The sequence below is a fragment of the Calonectris borealis genome, chromosome 10, assembly GCF_964195595.1.
Source record: "Calonectris borealis chromosome 10, bCalBor7.hap1.2, whole genome shotgun sequence".
Taxonomy (NCBI): domain Eukaryota; kingdom Metazoa; phylum Chordata; class Aves; order Procellariiformes; family Procellariidae; genus Calonectris; species Calonectris borealis.
The window spans coordinates 8,589,989-8,611,273 of NC_134321.1; the positions used below are offsets into that span (position 1 = coordinate 8,589,989).

At 39.6% G+C, this 21,285-nt stretch overlaps 2 protein-coding genes across 3 annotated transcripts in view; one reads left to right on the top strand and one right to left on the bottom strand.

The window, feature by feature from the left end:
- The window catches only part of ATXN7 (ataxin 7), an 87,548-nt gene extending 78,157 nt beyond the window's left edge, over window positions 1–9,391 (bottom strand). The window contains exon 1 of the mRNA XM_075158697.1: window positions 9,229–9,391. The gene's annotated coding sequence lies outside the window, so the exon portion shown is untranslated. The remainder of the gene's footprint in view (window positions 1–9,228) is intronic.
- On the top strand, window positions 8,831–18,008 carry THOC7 (THO complex subunit 7). Of its 2 annotated transcripts, XM_075158701.1 has the most exons (8): window positions 8,831–9,004; window positions 9,520–9,637; window positions 10,475–10,602; window positions 10,964–11,050; window positions 12,503–12,560; window positions 16,139–16,205; window positions 16,327–16,396; window positions 17,621–18,008. In XM_075158701.1, the coding sequence occupies exons 1-8, from the start codon at window positions 8,986–8,988 to the stop codon at window positions 17,686–17,688; spliced, it is 615 nt and encodes a 204-aa protein (XP_075014802.1). In that variant the 5' UTR covers window positions 8,831–8,985; the 3' UTR covers window positions 17,689–18,008. The 2 variants fall into 2 exon arrangements, with proteins under 2 accessions (XP_075014802.1, XP_075014803.1); XM_075158702.1 differs by lacking the exons at window positions 8,831–9,004; window positions 9,520–9,637 and adding an exon at window positions 9,805–10,000.
- Window positions 18,009–21,285: the final 3,277 nt, after the last annotated feature.

The following is a 21,285-nucleotide window of genomic DNA, read 5'->3' on the forward strand; positions in this document are numbered from 1 at the left end:
GCAGAAATCATTCTTCTTTAACTACAGTGACACATAGTTAAGGTAATAGTTTCCTATTTCTACAGCTTTGTCAAAAAAAATTCACATTTTGATGTGAATTACTATAATACTTTTCTCGACCACAGTAAACAGCCCTGTACCTTACCTATACCTACCAGAAGCTGTCTTATGCTAGGGCTACCCATTACTTATTTTTCCCCAAGCAATGACAGTATTGCAGCTGCTTAAAAGACACCACCTGCACAGAAGCCAACAGAGAACAACTGCTTATTTAAAGAACGACTATACTTGCCGAATAACTTTAAGAGGCCTCTTTGAGGGAGTAGCATATTCTCATAGCATCCATCTCCACAGAAGAGCAACAAGGAGAACCACCACCAGAAAAAAGATAAAGAATAGCAATTATACTCACTGATACAAGCAGAAAGAGAAGAAAATGTAGGTTGCAAAATGGCTGTCTTAGAGTTGTAACTCTCTGTGCCAAATTTAGCAGGCCAGTCGGAGAAAGACACGATGGGGAACAGACTCTATAAAGAGGCAATTACAAATAAAGAAGATTCGATAAGAATAATCCAGTCATTAGGAAACTCGTTACCCGTATCATCATCATATTACAAGTCTACGCCAATGTTTGAGAGTACTAAAAAATTCAAAATCCGTTCAAGAGCTTGCAAGAACAGGACAGACTTCTTTAACATATACATTTGAAATAGCAGCTCTTGAACTATTTCCTTCCATTTGTTTGATGACATAAACTACAGTTACAGTCAGTTGCTCCTGTTTGTTCAAGTCTTTCATGTAACAACAGGAAAGAAAAGCTTTACTAGAAAACCTGGCTGTAAATATCCTCCTATTCCAAACCCAGCAAAGTGCAGCTCAAGGGCAATTTAGGTACTTTTAAAATTAAATTTCAAATTCATGACATTTAAAAAAAAAATCCCATATGTTTTATTTTAATATACATGTGCACAATTTTATTTCAGGATATGTTATTGTTCAACGCCATCCTAACTTCACATATATATATATATACACACACACCCCCAAAAAACCACAAGCAGATCTCAAAAATGAAAAAAAAACCAATCCCTAACTGCCAAAGTGACAATGAAATGAAACTGAAGCGAAAATATTTACAATGAACCACTAAATCACAGGTGCATACTTGTAGTTATTATTAGCATGGCTTTGTTTTACTCTCATCTCTTACAAGCCAATCTTTATTCATTTAAGTTTTAAAATCCAATTTATCTGCCTTGTCTCTTTTATTAGTTCAATTCTCTCCATGTATAATCAACATTTAAATTTTTATTAAAATAAAGGTAAAAGGCAGAGGACCAAAAAGAATTCCTCGTGGTTTTCAATCATTCTGCACTAACGTTTTGCAAAAGAAAAAACAACAAGCAAACCTGAATGCTTGTTTACACCAAGTCTCCACTAAAACATTATTATAAGAAAAGTTACCTCGGGAGTTTTGTAAATACTATTAAGAGAAACAACATTTTGGGCTTAATGTTTTGGGCACACATATAACCACTTTCATATCTCAAGCAAAAATTTACATGTATATATAAATACATACGTAGACACACACACTTTACATATAATGTACTTTGCATCCAATTTGTCTTTTTCCCAATGTTTGACAATAATTTTTCTATCTACCTTTTGCAACCCACCAAAACAGTTTATGAACCAGATAATTTTATTCCACAACTTGTTTTCTTCTGTTTACCTATCCTTTCCAAGTCCAAATTCTATTCCTGCTTGCACATAAAATTTGGAAATTACCAAGAAGGCACTAATACATCTTTGAACAGAAGCTGATCTTCAGTTCAAATGTAATCTTTGCCACACTTGCATGTTTTTCTCTTGCACTTCTGAAACTACTAGCTTGCTTTCATGGATTATTTCCTTAAACGCCTTAGTCCTCGGTCATCTAATATCTCTGTGTTGGGCTATACAGTCGTGTTCAGTCTTTCTGACAGCAACACCACCTCATACTAGTCAACAGGCTGGTGATTACAAAATTCACTCTGATGGAAAGAATTACGGGCGTTAATCCCCTCAGGAAGGAGGATAGCTGGGTTGAAGTCTCCCACACATGTGGTGAGCAGTCTAGCGGATAACAGCTCTGCTAATGACGGAAAGGGAACCAGAACCATTGCCACCTCCTGGGTTTTGAAAGCAAAGATTGACCTTTGCTCCCTTTTTGAAAGAAAGAGCTTATGATACTAATTTCAAGAGTGCGTGAATCCAAAATGCTTCCTAGAGAAAGGTGCTTAGCCCTGAATATAGGCAGGATTTAAGCACATTCCTACTTCAGCTACCGAGCAGAAAATGTGCAGATTCATCATCTCCTTCAAGCTGCTCCGGCTGGTAGAATTTTAATGAAACACCAGCAAATACTAAAGCATTTGGCCCCCTCTGCCTTCATGGAAACACGATCCAACTGGCCTCAGCCAGACCAACCTTTCATTTGGTACAACCAGCTCGAGAAAGGTAAGGAAATGCCATAACCTGGATCTGCCCCTTCTGGATCTGAGAGCTCTTCTGGAAAAGACCAGTTATCTTATCATCATACATCTCTTGAAATATTTGTTTAAACCATCTGCTTTGACGGCAACTGAAGCAATAGTTTAGAAGCTACATTTGGCCCACTCAAAAAAGAAAAAGAAAGTGAAGAGAGCGTGCCTTCTTCCTAAGAAGGCCACAACTTCTCTTTGGGGTTTTACCCTGCTTCCAGTCACTACTGGTAGGACAACGATGGTCAGAAAAAAAGTTCAGTGTTTTCATTCAACATATGACATACTAAATCTAGAACTGAGCAGGCATCACCAAAGTGTGCGACCATGCCTCTGATTACTTCTGTTACACTGCTCAGGCTTGTACTTCACTCAGAAATCAGGGGCTGAGAACATGCTTCAGTGTATCATGTTTTATGGGAACTGTAAATTGTAGCTGTGCTTGAACACTACCCACTGACAGAGTTACTCTATTAAAAGAAAATAAACCATAAAATAATCCAAAGCAAAATATAAACCCAATTTAAAACAAGAAACATATGTTTATCGATATAGACCTGATACTCTCTTTCTTCATCTTCTGAGATAGAAGCGTTTCTTCCAACATGTCTCCATGACGTGGCCAAGCTCAAAGCCTTGTAACATTTCTAGATCTTCTTTTACAAATTTGGACTGCTTTTAAAAAAAATTAATAAAACAAAACAAACCCAACCAACCAACTTGTATTAAACTTTGAGAAGCTGACTCAGAAGCTGCGCAATAGCTCTGATTCAGCTTTCTTAGCCAAGTCAAAGCATCTGGCCACGTGATTCAGAAAACGCCGCTCTGAAGTCGGGCAAGAGCTGCTTTCCAAAGGAGGAAATGCCTGTTTTCCCCTGTGCAAAATTTCCTCAGTAGCACTAACAGTTATTTATTTAAACATCATACGAGTAAATATGATATTCACAACTCTCTTACTGTTCATCTAGTGTTTCAAGCCACAGTTAAATACAAACATTTACCATTTGGCCTGATGCCAACAGAGACAAATTCTTCTTCTTAGTCAGTGTAAAACCTCATTCAACATCCACCTCTTCCTCGGAAAACTCTGGCATGCCACTGATGGTCTTCAGGGCACAATGTAAATGTTACCAAACCCAAGAATTGAAGGATTGGGGAAGGAAAAATAAAAATACACTGTTTTTTTAATTAAAAAAACCCCACAAAATAAAGACACACACACTGAAAATATCCTGCCAACAAATTAAGAGGCTACTAGATAACTGATTAATCCTGCCGAAAACAATTCCAAAAGAATAAATGGTTGCTTCCTTACAAAATAGACGAAACATGAAATGCCACCCTAAAATTACCTGACAGTCATTTTAAATCACAGAACGCAGACACTGTGTGGGAACTCTGAGACATCGCACAGGAAGCTGAAGTCCACGGTGTTAATGATTTTTAGATTAAAAGAAAAATCTAACCATCTAATCTGTCTTGCCGCAGTTTCATAACACTGAGTTTCTTGAGATACCCGGTAAGATACCTTGACTTTCTTGCCAAGTGGGAACCTACCAAGTCACTGGGAATAGGTATCATGGCCCAGTGTACCACCTCTAACTTCTGGTAATTCCACTGCCTCAATTAAAGCACCTTTTAACACGCATGCAAGGCATGCTTCCATTTGCTGGGTGCATCCCTGCAACTGTAAACTCAGTTTTCTACACTGAATACCTACATTTCCAGTATCATGTAGTTTCAATTTGAGTTTGACAAGCTTTAATAAATTAGTGACAGATCACCTTAAAATGTACAATAATTGATCTTCAAGCTTCATAAATATTCAGTAGGATCCAGATATGAAATGTAGAAAGCTCTTATATAATTCCTGTGAAGACATCTGGAAAAGGGCAATATCAGAATGCCACTTGTATAATCTAGATTAAGCAAGAGACAGAGTCCTTACTTAGGAAAGAGTTAGTTAAAAGGACCATGCAGCACTATTTTTTTTTAAATTACTAAGATAAGCTTTAGTCTCCCTTCATGAGAAAAATAGTAGTAATGACTAATGAACAAAGTATTTTCAGGACCTGTACTTTGCAAATTGCTTCTGTCAAAAATTCTGGAATTTTACATGCTTCTTTCAGTTACAAACTGAAAAATAAGAAATAAAAACAATTCTGTAGCCCACAACTTGTAGTTACATTATTATCTGATAGGAGCCTGGTTTTTAAAGTACGGTATTAACAGTACATTTAATCAATCTTGGTAACACAGGCAGTAGACAGCAAAATTTATCACTGTTCGCATAATAAAATGTTGGATTTTTAAATTATTGTTATTGTGACTACAGTCGCAACAAGTATTTTCACTCTCCCTTCTCTTGCTATGTTGTAATTCTATGAAAATGTGCTAGCTCTGCAAAAACACAAGGGTCCATGTTAGGAAAGCTTTTTACAAGGCTAAGAACCACACTGCTTAGTATCTAAAAAAAAAAAAAGAAACCCTACTACTTTTTTACCCCAATCACTGGATTGAAAAATTTCAGGTTTATCTTACAAAAGTTAATATTTTAATATCTGCAGAACTAGACAGCCAATGTCTAAGAACTTTTACAGAATGAGATGACAAGCTCTTGAAACACTGATGCTAGTTTTCAGTAAACACTGAGGCTAAAGACGACTGCAAAGAAAATATAACACTCTAACATAATTTAAAATGAGAAAACAGGGTGACACCAATAGGTTAGCTTGATACCAGTCTTGCACAAAATCATGGTATACAATCAACAAAGAAATAAAGGATGGTGGTAAAAAGTAATCTAAACATAGGCTTACAGAAAATAGGTCTCGCTAAATAAATTTGGTATGGCTTTCTGACAAGAATATAGGTTGGACTGGATAAAAATACCTTGTAGTTTCTGACCTACTATACTTAGATCTCTGTAAGATTTAGTGCCACACAACAGTCTGATTTAGAAGTTACTCAACACGAAGAAAACCTGGAATCTAAAACCACCTCATAAATTATTAGGGAGGTTTAGGAAAAATATTTTAAATCCACCTCATCAATAGTTAAAGCTGTTTTCTTAGCTCTAAAAATCATAGCTCATTATAGCCTGGAATACTATAAAAAGCTTCTTCCCCTTTAACTTTTTCTGCAGTTGGAAAAAAAATATATATACACAGTTAAAGAAAAGGGGAAGAGGTATAAAGTCACATTAAACTTTGACTTTCATAGATTTTTTTTCAGGAAAGAAAACTTCAACATTAACAGATTTCCTCAATAAAAAAAAAATCTGGTGTACTTAAAAGCCATTTTTTCAGCAAAAAAAGGATACTAATGAAAAATCTGAGCCAATTCCACACACGTGTAACATCTTGCAGTACTAAACTTACCTAGCGTATACTTCTTGTATCCAGAGTCACCTGGAAACGTTACAGAGGATCATTTAACACTTTTGACAAGGACAGGTGTGCCACAAATTATTATATATAAGCTGCTTCAGGGTCTTACCATATGGCACACATAAAGGAATTCAAGGAAAGAAGGAAAACGACATCACATTTAGCTTGGTTGAAAGCTTGCACGCACAGGTATGTATTCCAAAAGAGCTGGCACAGAGTAAGGCGCTATGCCCCGTGCAAGACATTTTTTCCTATTGCATGAATCTCCAAAACTGGTGCCTTAAGGAAGGTCCAATGCTACCCAATGCCAGTCAATGGAAGGGTTATATAAAAGACTGTAGCTGATAGAATCCGCACAGAATACACGAACTGGTGAAGAACAAATAAATAAGAATAGGTCAGCCCTACTCCAGAGACCTACATCATACATAACACTGAGTTAATGGAAAAAACATGCTTGTATACAGCCCAGTGCAACACACACTCCATACATGTGAAACAAGGGTTATTTTGTACTTACAAGATGAGGAACTCTACTTGGAAATGGAGCAAATCGAAACAAGACTCCAAAGACACAGTGAACACTCAAGTGCGTATAGAAACCCAGCAAGCTGGAACTGGCTTCCTGGGCAAAAACATCTCATGGATGTTTAAAATGGCAAAAGAGAACAGGAAAGAGAACAGGCTATTACATCAATACATAGCCTTAGTGAGATTCTTGGTGATGTATTTACCAAGTTCTACTTCCCATTCTAAAAGAGAAAAGTTAATGAACATTGATGATGCCTGAAAGCCCTGTCTTAAAAAGAAAAATAGTGGCTTTGTTCCCTAAATTGTTCTTATGAGCCTAAGACCCAGAACAGAGAATTTGTAAGAATCTTGTAATTAGTAACACGTATGAAGACAAGAATGGCACAAAAATCATTAACTAATCATATGGACTGCTGTATTCTAAATTAATTACTCAAGGACTATCTATTTATCATTGCGGAGAGTTTAATAAGAGTATCTGACCAACACTGGAATGATGAACAAAAAGTGAGAAAATATTATATTGGATTAAATCACAGAAAATAACACAAAAGTATTTTAACATGATTAAATAAATAATTGTGGATTTTCATCTACAATAGTCTTCAGTTCAGATCAACTTCTCTCTGTGGTAGAAACAGAAAGGGCTCGGAAAATGGAAAGAGCTCAGAGAAGGGCAAGAAAAAATATTAAGTCTTGATAAGAGACTGGATGCTTCAAGATGCTTAAGACTTCCAAGAGGTAATCAGTGGGTAAAGAGGGAAAGGCAGCAGCAACCTGCACTGTATAAAATTTGTTTAGAGAAGTTCAGCTAGGCCTTCTTCTCACCCTTTGCCAAAACACTAGGGCTATATCATAGTGACCAAAGCCTTAGGAAAAACAAAGGCTTTTGTCAAACCAACTATATTAAACGGCAATAAATTCAGAGTTCATAAAAGTGAGGTTTTTTAATAGCGCATACATAGCTCATGAATTCATGGCCCGTCTTTGGCCCAAATTTTGTATAACTGAATAGAGAGTTAGGTTTTCACATAAAATTCTATCACTCACAAATCACATAATAATACATAAAAATTTCAAGAACAGAAATCACTTATCCAGGTTTTCTATATTGGAAACTCTTTATTCTCAAAAATTCAGGCAGACTTTTAATGACTGCTCCCTGTAATGGTTTCCCAATAGCACCTTCCAAAGAATCTGACCAGTTGCCTATGGTACTGTTGCAAGGTACTGGCTTGAAACAACCTAGAAATCCGTAAATAGCTGTTAAATGCCGCTATCCAGAACAAAAAAGCGCCTCATAATCACAGCTCTAAAACCAGGAAAGGACAGAGTATAGCACACACCCACTTTGTTCTTTTCTTACCCTGATTTTCTCCACGACCCCAAAATTGTCAACGCAAAGCGCTGAGCAGAACAAGTGTCCAAACCAAAATTAAGGAATATGAGGGTGTCAGGCTCTGGACATACGTCCCATGCACCATGACATGTACTAGAGTAACATTGCCAGTTTTAGCACTGCCCACGTGCCGAAGTCGGTGGACCAAAAGCCTAAAACTGAACATTTGGTATCAGTAATACCTTAATATCTCTTTTCTCCAGACACCTCTAGCCTTTTTTGCCAGTGCCAGCTTAGTTTTTCAGGGTAGGAAGAAACAACTTTTGTTCCTATCCACTCATGATAGCCAAACTCCCCAGGAAACATGTCAGAATAATGATTTTTGCACCCCTGGGCCCTGCTGCTTGTCGCCCCAGCATCGAGGGGGGATGAGCCCAAGGGTGGCCCGGGGGAGGCCAGCCCAGCTCCCTCACGCCTGTGCCACGGGCATGTCCTCCGCACCCTCGCCAGGGAGTAGGCACCACGGGGCTGATGCTCCCGCTCCTTCCAGCCACAGGGACCAGCCAGCCACCGCGGTGGGTCCCACCACCCTCGCGGCACCATCGCCTCAGTGCTGGGCACCATGGCGGGACCGTCCACCTGTTCCCCCATGCCATCGCCACCACCCTCGCCGGGCCAAGGCCGAGCGGGAGCCCTGTGTGGGGAGGATGAGGCCGCCAAGGGCGCTGGTGACGGCGGCCCCGGGAGGACGCTCTGAGGCAGGAGCGTGGCGGGAGCACGGCCGAGGCGCACCCCGGCCGGGCGGCTTCCCCGCCGCGGCGCGTCGAGGGCGAGGGAGCATGTGCCGGGGGCATGGCGGGGCGGCCCGGGCGGGGGGCGGCGGGGCCGGGGGCGCGGTGGCGGGGGCGGGGAGGTGGAGCCTGGCTGCGGGCGCGGGGACCGCCGCTTCCCTCCCCCGTCGGCCCCTCACCTGGCGGGGCCGCCCCTCGCCAGGGGGCCGGTTCCACGCGGGGCGCAGGCCTCGCCCGCCGGCCCTCCCCGCCGCAGCCGCCGCCGGGCCGCGCGTCCGCCGCCAGCCGGCTCAGGCCCCAGCCGCCGCCGCCGCCTCCCCCTCCATGGCCGCCGCTCTCGCCGGCTGCATTGTGGGAAGCTGACCTCACTCGCTGCTGCCGCCGCCCCGCCGGCTCCGACACTCGCCGCCATGGGGGCCGTGACCGACGGTGAGACCTCCCTCCCTCCCTCCTTCCTCCCTCCCTCCCCGCGCCCGCCGCCCCGACCCCTGCCCGGCCCGCTCGGCTCGGCTCGGCTCGGCTCCCCTCAGCGCCGGGCCCGCTTCGCCTCCCGCCCGCCGCACGGCCCCGGCCGCCCTCCGGGGAAGAGCTCCCCGCGCCTCGGCCTCAGGCCTCTCCTCCCGGCCCCCCGATCCCGATCCCCGGCCTCTCACCCCGCAGACGGGCCTCCATCCTGGGCCCGACCCCACAGCCCCGCTCCCGGGCCCTTCAAGCCGGGGCACGCCCGGGCCTTGGGCGCCCCCCGCCCCCAGGCCTCTCCGCCCGGGCCCCAGGGTCCCTCAGCCCCGCGCTCCGGCCCGGGCCCTGGGCCCTGCCCTCCTGTTTAACAGATCCTCCCGGTTTCGCCTCGGGAATCGTTCCCTGAAGGCCTGGGGTGCAACCCGCGCTCGGCTCTGGGGTGCGGCTGCCATAGCGTGAGGCATTAAACAGGAGTTTTTCCTCAGATGAAGTTATCCGCAAGCGACTTCTGATCGATGGCGATGGTGCTGGTGACGACAGGCGGATCAATTTGTTGGTGAAGAGTTTCATTAAGTGGTGTAACTCCGGGTCTCAAGAGGAAGGGTATTTGTTTTCTGTTTTGTTTTTTTTTTTTTAGTCTTGGAAATGATTAGCTCGCATTTCAGTGGAAAACTGGGCTTGATCCGTTTTGAAAAGATCCGTGTTAAAATGTACACGTCTGCTTTTCAGTGTGACTCTGTGGTGTTTCCAGTGCAAACGCCGAGCACTGTGGTAGGAGATGAGGACTAGAGACGGGTCAGAAATTACTGAAGGCTGCAGGCTGTATCATGAAATCTGCCAGCGCCGCTCGAATGTCCTCAGGATTGTCGTGCCGCTGCGTGATCCGTCCGGGAGTCCCGCTATTCTAACAGGATCATGACTCGAATATTTCAGTTGGCAGTTCTGCATTTGTTCTGCTAGGGGAGGGTAGTACTGCTGGTATTTCTGCTGCTGCAGTTTGTTTTTTTTTTTTAAAAACAGGCTAAAGTAGTAAGGGATGAGCGACAACATAGTGTCTCTGCTGTGAGGTCCGTACTAGTACTGGATATAAATTCCTGGAGGACACAATATAATGATTGTGTGTACAGAGAAGCACTGCAGCATTAAAATACTAATATCTCGGTGGTCACAGAACCGGCCTTAGCTGGGAAGTTTGTAAGCCCTGGATCAATCTGGCCATTGCTTTAATACTCACTTTGCACCTTTAAGGACATGATGGTAGAATTAATGGGTGCAATGTTTCTAACTGCACTTTCAAAAAATTATACATTGAATCTTGGAAATATTTTATTTCTTTAATAATTGTTATTTACCTGTTCCTTACGCTACATGAGGCTTTGTTTTGTAAATGTAGGGGGTATTTTTATGCTGCTTAGGAATAAATATCTTGTCTGTTTTCAGTTACAGCCAGTACCAACGAATGCTGAGTACTTTATCACAGTGTGAATTTTCAATGGGAAAAACTCTTCTGGTGTATGATATGAACCTAAGAGAAATGGAAAATTATGAAAAAATCTATAAGGATATAGGTAAAGATGAGAAAAATATTACTGTTTTCTGTTTGACAATTTCTCTTTTATGAGCAAGCTTGAGCCAGTTCTGGTGAACATAATGTACACGTATGATGAGTGGTTTGGGTTTTTTGGTTTGTTTTTTTTCTTAATAGATAGCACTCATACATATGCTGTAAGCATCTTATCAGTATATAAAATACATACAAATAAAAGCTTTTTTAACCTATTGAAGTGTCTGTAGTTTTGAAGCTGATTGAGCTAGCAGGCCACCGTGTCACAAATAGCTCTTTATCTTTTTATAATTTAGCAGAATGGCTTGTTTACATGTATTGTTTGATTTCAATATAACTCTGTATATCTTTTTTTTTTTTTAAAGAAAATAGTATAACTGCAGCACATGAGAAGATTTCTGAATGCAAAAAACAAATCCTGCAAGCAAAAAGGATTAGAAAAAATCGCCAGGGTAAGGAGCAATATCTGTGTTTACACTGGTCAGTTTCGTTATTTTGTTACCTTTTGAAATACATTGTATCGGAAAATAGATTCCAAATTTTTGAAGTGCAAGGGAATATGCTGGCATCATGAATACTGTATTTAGTCTGGTGGGTTCCACACCCACTACTGAAAGTTTTTGGTGGGTGAGGCAGGCAGGATTGAACCAGTAGATCTCAATGACATGCAACATCAGGAAAACTTAAAACGGTAGTTCAGAGAGATGTTTTCAGGCCAAAGAAAAACCTCAAAAGCATCCTACCCCAATTCAGGTGACTTGAGAAGAACTAAAGCACATTATTAACAGCGAGACAAGAGTTGAATAGACTTACACCCAGCACTGAAGGTCATGCAAGTGTATTCCTTCAGCTCTTAAGGGAAGGTAATGTCTTGGCATACACAGAGACAGTGGTGCCAGTTACACAGCGAACAACTCGGTATGTGTCCTTACTGAATACCTGTTATGAGAGGTGTGGTTTTTCCCTACTCTTAAAAGTATGTGCTGATAATTTCAATTGAAACTTAAAGCATTTCCCTGTAATACTGTCTTATCAAAAGATTAGCAATTGAGGAGAAGCAAGAATTTGTTTTTTCTTGATAAATTAAATGCAAAAAGAAAATGTTTAGAAGTATAACAGATGAAAGGTTTTAAATACAACTGTTTGATCAATTCTGTGGATAATTTTAGACTCAACTGGAAATGAAAAGAATCTTAACCAGTAGGAATGTCTTCACAAACATAGGTCTGAAGTGTTTGCATTTTGATATGTTCTGTCTAGCCTGCAGCACAGATTCTTCCATGTGAATGAGGTAGCTGGCATATGTACAGTCTTACTATCAGGAAATGGCTATGTTAGTTGCCTATATAACCATAATATTGTTCTTAATGTGTAATACAGTTAAAAAAAATCCTGTTGTTTCTCATGCAGTATTTTATACTTTTTCCTAAAAATCTTAACTGCTTATGTGTATCATCTTATCAGCACCATTTTCTGTACATATATATTAGAATGTATCTAAAACCAATGCTTATGAATCATGCACAAAAGAGCAACTGTGCAGGAATGCAGCGCTATCTAAAGATCGTGTTTTCTGGCCTCATCCTGTACGAATCGCTAGCACTGGGTAAGTCTGAGTGATTAGATAATGGCCTACAATCATATCTGAAGTTTATTTAAAATCTCTTTCGATGTAATCATCTACTTTGAAATGTTATAGCATGGTATAAGTTATATACATTTTTAATATATGGATATTTGCAGGTACTTTTTTATATGTGTAAGGTGTTATGTACAAATTTGAAAAATGTTAAAACAGTTTTTCAAGAAGGAGAAAGAATCTGTACCATTCTATGGTACCTGATTTTTGGTTCTTGAATCTATACTTTAGAATTATTTAGACTAACTATTTAAATTTCTTTCAGAATATGATGCATTGGCCAAAGTCATACAACACCATCCAGACAGACATGAAACATTGAAGTAAGTATGAGACTACATTAAATTATAATAAGCCAGTAAGCTAGAAGTCACCAGATTTGACATTTCCTTGGTTTCAGTTTGACCTTTCCTCACTTTTATATAATTTCTTTTGACACAAGAAAAACTTGGGTTTTGTTTTAAAATTGTGCCCTTATCAGCTTTCTTTAATTAATCTCCATCTGTATAGGTTCAGAAGCATTGCTAATCATTTTGTATTTGAAATTTTTCCATTGTTAAGGTGAATAAGCAAACTCAGATATAAATGCCCATCTAATGTCAGTTTACTGGGAACGAGTTGCTCAGAAAAGAGAGATAGTGGGGAAGTGCTGTAAAGTGCGCCAGCAAGGGATTCAGGAGTCATGCAAAATACATAACACACAAGCAAGTAAGGTGGAATGAGAGAAAGCAGGAGAAAGCTCTTAGGTTTTTTTTATGTTTTCCTTGTAGTAGTTGTTCCTGCATGCCTGGTATAAATTACTATGTTGTGTACCACAATGCAACCTGCCCTGGCATGCAGGTTAGACCTACCTGTTGTCCAACTCGTCTTGCATGTAACTTACAGTATTGCTTGTGTCATTTGGATTTGCATCACTATCTGTGCTTTTGGGTCATTTTGGGCAGTTGTGGGGACATAATCTTTGTAACTTTATCAAGCCCCAGAAACGTTCCAGGACTCATTGCATCTATGAGTTTGTTGTTCTTAACCTGATTAAAGATGTAGCATGCTGTTACTGTTCTCATTTATGTGCAGTTTGCACCTATTCTGTTGCCCACTTTCAGTGAAATTGCAGAGGGGGGCTGTCTTTTCACATTCCATGGCCTTTTATAGCAAAAGGAAGATTTTTTTTTTTGTTATATTATTACCCTAATAGTAGGATTTTTATAGCTATAAGCCACTGAAAATATTTCACACATTTCTTGTATGTTGTTTTTCTATGCCTTGATTTCATTACCACAAGTTTGATTATTACAGGCAATTCTCATAAGGCTTGACTACTTACTTCATTAGTCAGCATGTGCCGTTTATCAAGTGAGGCTTCATAATAAAGAATTATCAAAAGTGAAGTTTTTCAGATAAGTTAATTGATTAAGAATGGAAACAACTAAATGATAATATTTTTTTCTTAGAGGATGCCAGGTTGTTTAGGTTTGAAGGAGTTGTCCTAACTTTCATTAACACATCCAAGCATAAGTTTCTTGAGCAAAGCTAAAAATGGTGGTAAGTTACAGCTAGTAAATTTGGCATTTTGTCTTTTCTTAAACTTAATTTTATCATCTCTTTAGAAGAGTATATTACAGTTAGAAATACCAGTGTGATCATCCACTGGAAGAATACAGTGTATGCCCTTTTTCCTTAGTCCTTTCTATCTGTAGTCAAAGACACAGACTTGAACTATAGCAGAGTATGATCCCCCATTTTATAGATGGGGAAATAGGGCATAGTAACAGAATGGAACATTTTTAAAGGGAGCTTGGTTCATAGGTATTTTAGCTTTAACTGATATCTCTAAGTGAATAGACTTTAAATACACAAACTAGATGAAGTTTTCATCCAATGTTTCAATTACAAGGCTTCCTCTCTCTCCAGTTTGAGGAAACTATACAGAAAATCATGCTATGAACCAAGAAGGACCACCCTTAAATCAGAATGGAGGAAGCCTCACTAACAATGTCACGCTTTTCATGGAACTCTTAATCACTAAAAACACTTGAGAAAACTTCTTGTGAGGAGAAATGTCATGGTTTATTGCGAGAGTTACATTTATAGCTTTTGCAGGTCATATGGCACAATAGGACAAAGTTCAGAAAAATACTTTCTTTGTGCTTTTAAAGGACTGTTTCTTGGAACAACTAGTCATACAGCACAAAAGAAGAGAAGGTGTTATCGGCTTAGAAGTAATGCACAGGAGCCAATTCAGGAAGTGACAGGAGCTGAACTACTAAATGGCAGTGCCCACGGTATAATTAGATGCGGTATCAGAAGAGCTGTTAAGAGGACTAAGAAATGACACTGAGTCTTAGAAAAGGAGATACAAAAATGAGAAGGCTAGGCAAAGATTCTCTGGAGCGGAAAGTAAAAGAAGTAAAATTCCAGATGTAGCTTGGATGTTATTAGAAAAAAATTGCATGTCTTCTCACAGTCTGCTTATACCTGACAGCATGATATAAACAGCAAGATTTAGCCAATTTTTTTCCAGAAACTAGAAACCAAATACTAGTGAAATCATTGTATGAGCCTATAAGCTGTTAGCCTGTTTCCATTATAGGAAGGGATAATGTCACACCCAACCCTCTTTCAGGCATTCCCTAGGGGTGCCAAGCATACTGGCTCAAAAAAAAGACAATACCTTCCAGTAGCACTAAAACAGACCTTTTTCCCAGCCATTGTGAGTTCCTTGGGACTGGAGGCCTTTTTGTGGTTGCCTGCCCAGACCAGTTGCAGCAGCTGTCAGTGCTTCAGGAAAAAAACCTTTTATTCCCTTGCTGACCCCTATATGGCTCTGCCTGTTAATTAATCAGGGATGGTCAGCCTCAATCCACTTCACCTTTAAAGAAACAGATTGTTCTCATTACATAGAGCATAAATTATGGTAGGCATTAGAGGAAAAGTAGAAGAGCCAAACTGGAGGTTTGAGTGTAAGAGTTGATGTTCCATCCTCATTTGAAAGCTAGTGTGCATTATGGTACCTGTTATTCTTTGCCCTACCTCAAAAAGGATTCTGATGGTCCATGGTGAGTCCAAGTGAGAACAGAAAACAATCAAATGCTTTCAAAAAGATCTCAAAGAGGTATTGAAAGATTATGTATTTCAAAAGGATATGAATAATAATGAAGATTATAGGTGTTGCACGTTTCCTTTATGTCTTAAGGCCAGAGGCAATCAATTAAAATAAAAACTGGCATTTGAGAAGGACAACGAGTATTTATGTGGATCACAGTGTTAAATTCTGTGTGCTGAGGCATAAGCTGTATCATGTAGTTTCATCAAAAATGTAGATTATTCTACATATGCCTACTGTAAAGTCTACATGTTATCCACTACTTTGTCTGGTCAGGCCATTGTCAGAGATAAGGTACCTGATTATGTGTTTCATCAATTGTTGTGTCTGGGGATTGTTGTGTTTGTATGTTGGGTATGTAGGTTTATTAAATATGTTCTCCCTGCTGATGCTATGTTTTTGTTTAATCTACTCATGTCAACATAAAGAAATCTGTGAAGTAGCGAAGCCTATGAAAATGCCAAGGGTGTTTAATGTAACCCACTTCTTTAACTTTCATTGTATGGCCAAGTAAATAACGTTTGTGGCAGGACTGAATTGTTACAGTCCAAATGCCCAGTGTACAACTGTATTCCAGCTTGGAGGCCTTGTTTTCTGTACAAGTCCTGAAACTACAAGTTTATGACATAACAGTTAAACATTTATGTGAAGTGGCCTTACGTCTAATGTAATTTCATTTCTTATGCTTTGTTTACTTATGCTGTTTATTTAATGGTTCTTTTTCCTCCACTTAGTTCAAATCTATTTTTCAAGAATTTTACAGAACTTTTTAAAAATACTGTGACAATTTCTTTTCAGGCAGCTAGAAGCTTTGGGAAAAGAACTTCAACATCTTTCTCATATTAAAGAAAATGTTGAAGATAAGGTAGGTTTTTCATAGATACTGTTATGTAATTATTAGGAACATCATTAATGGAGGATCTGCTATGCGTTGTTTGGCTGTATGTGCTCTCTGTTCCCTAAAATGTGTATTTTTATCATTCCAGTTGGAGCTGAGAAGAAAGCAGTTTCATGTTCTGCTGAGCACCATCCATGAGCTTCAGCAAACCCTGGAAAGTAAGTGGTGTTCTTAGGTAGTATATATAACTGGGTTGGGTTTCAGTGGATCAAAAGGAATCACAGCTTCCAGCAGTGGACTAGCTATGTGCAATTGAGGTTGGTGACCTCTTGCATCGGCAGTGGTTTTTTTTCCCAGTAGTAGTCCAGAGCGTGAGGCTGCTCAGAATTTTTTTCTTCTACAAGCTAGCCACCATGTCATTTCCTGACTAGCTTCAGATTAATCTGTAGGCAACAGACATCTTTAAAATGTGAGGATGGAGATTAGCAATTTGAGGTTGTTTTTTTTAAACAAAAAAGTACTTCTTACAGAAAAGTATTCTTGTGCATAGTTTCCAAACTTACTTGTATAATTCCTGTTTCAGTAGTTTTGAACATGTCACTGCCATCATGGTATCATTTGAGGCTTTACTAAAAAGAAATTGGAATACAGGAAAGCTAAATGACTTACCTACTCAGACAGTGAGTCTGTAATAGAGCAGGGACTAAAACTGTCATAGACAAGAGCTAAATTCAGGAATTTAGTCATACTCATCTTTTGTGATACAAATACTTAATATTTTCAAATCAGCGCTTACTTTGCATGCTCTCATATGGATAATATTGCTTTAAGTATTATTTGCTGGATTTTTGCTGTGTCTTTCCAAGATGGAATCATTGGTATAGCCTTTGAGCATGACCTGATTAACATACGTTGATGGCTATAAGAGCAGACTTTCATTCTCTAAGGCCATCTAGATCTTCTTAAGCAGAATGAAATGTTAATCCTAGGTGCACTTTAGCAGAAGGTTATTGTTATTATGTGTAACTAACACTTGCTAAGTGTTAGTCTCTAAAATACATTTTCACATGAATGTATAGATTACCTTTCAGCTTCTCGAATTTTGTGAAGGAAGTAACATTTTAGTGGAAGGCACAGCTTCAGTTTGAAATAAACCATTAATAGGCAAAGAGAAGGCATGTAATTTGAAGCAATCCGGTACTGTTTGCTTGAATTGATACTATAGGATTTACCCCATGTTTCCTGTAATAGCTACTATAGATAACAACCTTAAAAACTTTGAAGGACTTTTTTTTGTTTGAACGTAGAATTTTGTATAATGAGATACTCAACTACATGTTTAAGGCAATCAACGTAAAATTTTTTTTTTTTTTACACAGCTTTGCAATATAGTCTGCAAATATAACCAAGCATGTTTGACTAACAGTAATATTGAATTTTAGATGATGAAAAACTTTCAGAAGCTGAAGAATCTCAAGAAACTCAGATGGAAACAGAGACCAAACAGTAGATATAATACGAAGACTGACTATACTATTGAAGAATGTCCAAGTGTCTTCACTTTGTGTTGAAACCAACAGTAAGAGATATGGAGCTGAAAAATAGTTTTCTACTGCTTCTGTGAATTTTTATACAAAAATATTTGTTTTGCTTATGCTTCAGGGGAGAACAGTTGTAGATCTGTGCAGACAGGCACTTTGTGTTAATCCACAAACTTTTTAATTTGTGACAAGAAATACATTTTGTTTTACAAAGGATGAAGCTTCTGCACAGTACTTGTGATCTAAGGTGTTTGCAAAACATTGTCAATAAAAGGAATGTGTACAAAGAGTTTCCTATTTTTAGTAGGCATTGAGCCTAATAGTAAGGGCTCCTTTTCTTACTCAACATTGGACCAAGGGCAGTGCATCTTTGCATGAGTCCCAGCTTCCATACCCTAGTCCAGATGGGACCTAAAACTGAACTAAATCTTAATTTTTCAAAGTAGCTGCCATTTTAGAACTTACCTGTGAATAGACTAGAATTCACTAGTTTCATATACAACAAATCACTTCTATAGAATTAATGCTTGTCAAGGGGTGTAAAACAGCAAAAATCATACTGTACTAGCTTTATTTTTTTCCTTAAGGTGATGCAAAGAACTGCAGTGATCTGAGCCTTGCTATGTTGTGTTCTGTGCAACCACATCAAAAGTCACATGTTTAAAACTGCAATTTAAAAGCTTTGCTCTTGTAGAACCAGGAATCTAATCCTGATACCATTTATAATCTGCTTCAGGATTTTAACTGTCAATTGACTATTATGAAATACATCATAGTTCCCAAAATAGATGGTGGAACCCTTCCTTTCTCATGGTGATAAACCAAAGCAGTAGAGTGGCAATCATAAGGTTAAAGAAGCTCAGATACTTTTAATATTAACAGGGAGGGTGGAATCTATCCACCTGGATCATCCTGAAGTCCGAGCAGTCTGTTGGGAGGTAGGAAATACGGGTTTCAACCTTCCCAACAGGAGAAGAGAACTGAGTATGCTCTAAGCTTTTCTAAGGCAGGGAGGAAGGAACAAGGGGCAGTAGTAGGTCATGTCACTACCTGTTAGCTATGTTCTAAAACACCTGTTAAATCTGGTCTTCCAGTAGTTTGGGTAGAGGAACACGTTTTGGATCTCGCTCAGACTGAGTCGTAAGCATACGTGGTTGAATTAAAATAACGATGTTATGCAGGATAGAACCTCCTCCTCAAACTAGGTGACAGTTGAGGGGGATTTCCAGGATTGTGACTTTGGACTTCCATAGTCTAAATGCCGTATAATTCCCACTCTCAGTGCGTTGGGCTGAACAGACATATCTGAGCTTGTTTTGCTTGCGTTCCAAGTTTGCTAAAGGCAAGCCAGCTGAACGAGAAGTCATACAACTTCAGTAGTGCAGTGCAGCCCTGGACTAATAAGCTGTCAAAAGTCTTCTGGTTCACAGCTGGTCAACTCAGAACACAGGGGAAGCTCGGTTTTGCCTGACAGAGCCTGTGTAGACATGCAGTACTTCTCATGCACTACAGATTTTGCAGTCCGGAGGAGGGGGGTAAGCAAACAAAAAGGATTTAGTGTTAAAAATACGCTGTCAAAAAGTATTTACTGTTCTGTGTTTTTTCCCCTCCTAACAACAGTGAATAGTAAAATATTTTGTAAAGCAGCAATACTAAATTATTGCCAAATCAGGGAGGAGTCACTTTCATGAATGTATGAATTATGGAGATCATAAATGACAAAGCCTCAAGACACTTTTAAAGCATATTAAAGCATTTTTTGTGGTTGAAAGGCCCTCTGCGAACTACCTGGATTGTATTTTGGTGCAGAGATGGATGACATTTACCAGCTAAAAATGGTCTCTTTAACAGCATTGTCGTGAAAACCTAAAATTTTTCCATTCATTGTTTTACACAGTTCTTTTGGAAATTACTTGGATCACTCAAGTATCTTATCTCAGAACTTGCTCTGCTCTGTATAGAACCCGACCAGAAACCTGACCAATGCGTGAGTTTGTCCCTCTGGTAAGGAATACATACGCAGAAACAAAACTTGTACGGAAGAGAAGCAATACAAAATGCACGACAAAATAAGGAGTATATTCTAGTTTGAATTACAGTGATGCAATCTTGAAAAGAAATCACTGCCCTAGAAAATCAAGTTGCCCTAGCGCAATGTGGCAGCAAGAGGGTGATGTCACCAAACCACCTTGGAGAACAACCAAAAAAAAGTGACATCAATTCATTGCAAATGCAGCCTCAGTGGGACATCCGAAGTCTTTGCTCCTATTTTTTTCAGTATTTATACCTCTAACCTCTTGAACATTAGATTTGTACCAAAAGAGAAACAAAACCAAATGAAACTCTAATACCAGGCAACATTTAACCTGCTCTGTTACTAAGCCCCAAGTTCTAGGTTTGAATCTGCTGCGCATATGTTGAAAACAGATATCTGCATCTCCTTTAGTCTTCTGTTGAAGTTTTCTTTGTGTTGTATTTCCAAGCACAGATGATAGTCACTGTTTGATCCCTGCTTGGAAAGCTGTCCTGCTATGATGCTGCTTACCTGCATTGACTCTAAATGTACACGTATAAAAATCTGTACCTATATAAACTCAGGATCTCAACAACCACACTATTTAAATAAGAAATCTTTCCTCTTCTTAGGATTTGCCTTGTCCCTGTCTGAGCTGAAAGTTTATTACATGCCTAAATGCTCCACCTTAATGCCATTGCCTTGTGGATGCAAAAATAGAAGTGGCAAGAGAGATGCTGAAGTGATAAGCTGACATTTTCTATGGCAGGACTTGTTTTTCTGTCCTCTCCAAACAAGAAGGCAGTAGAGGGAGAGTGGAACATTGGACAGAATTGGTAACTTGGGCAGAATTTTTTAAGAGAGATTTAGCAAGCTCCATGGAGGGATGGAGGAAGGAGGAGAAAGAAGGTCATGGTGACACACTGCCAAGTGATTGATATCTCTGAAACCATGGTAATTTGAAGACAGCTGCTGCCAGCAAAGAAAATTGCAAAAAATACATCCCGAAGATTTATAAGATAGAAGTTATTAATTATTTTAGATACTTGTCATGTAAGTTTTCCAGCTGTCACAGCTGACTTGTACCATTCTTTCCCCCACTTCTTTTCTAAGGTCTCAGAAGGTTCTCCTTTTTTTTGTGAGTTTAAAAAAAAAAAAAAAAGAAATTCAGAAATATAGGCAAGTACTGTTAGTTTTGCTCTGGGAACGCGTGTGATTTTTATTTCCTAGAATATGTGCATTAGGGAAATACTATACTAGTGTATGAACCACTTAAAATATATATACACAACAGACCCCAGGGAAAGCAAATTAGCAATAGAGAAGTGTTTTAGCTTTCATGCTTCATCCTGATTGTCAAACGTGTTCTTGGGTTACCTCAGCCTTCATTTCCCAAGTCTATTCTAATAAACGTTATTATCTGTGTTGCAGAAGTCCCTAGAAGCGCCACTTGGAGCCCAGGGTCCGCGTGTTGCTAGGCACTGTGCGAAGGCAGAATAAAAAGGCTGTTCCTGCCCCGATGTACCAGGCAGCACCGCAACAGGCGGGAGGC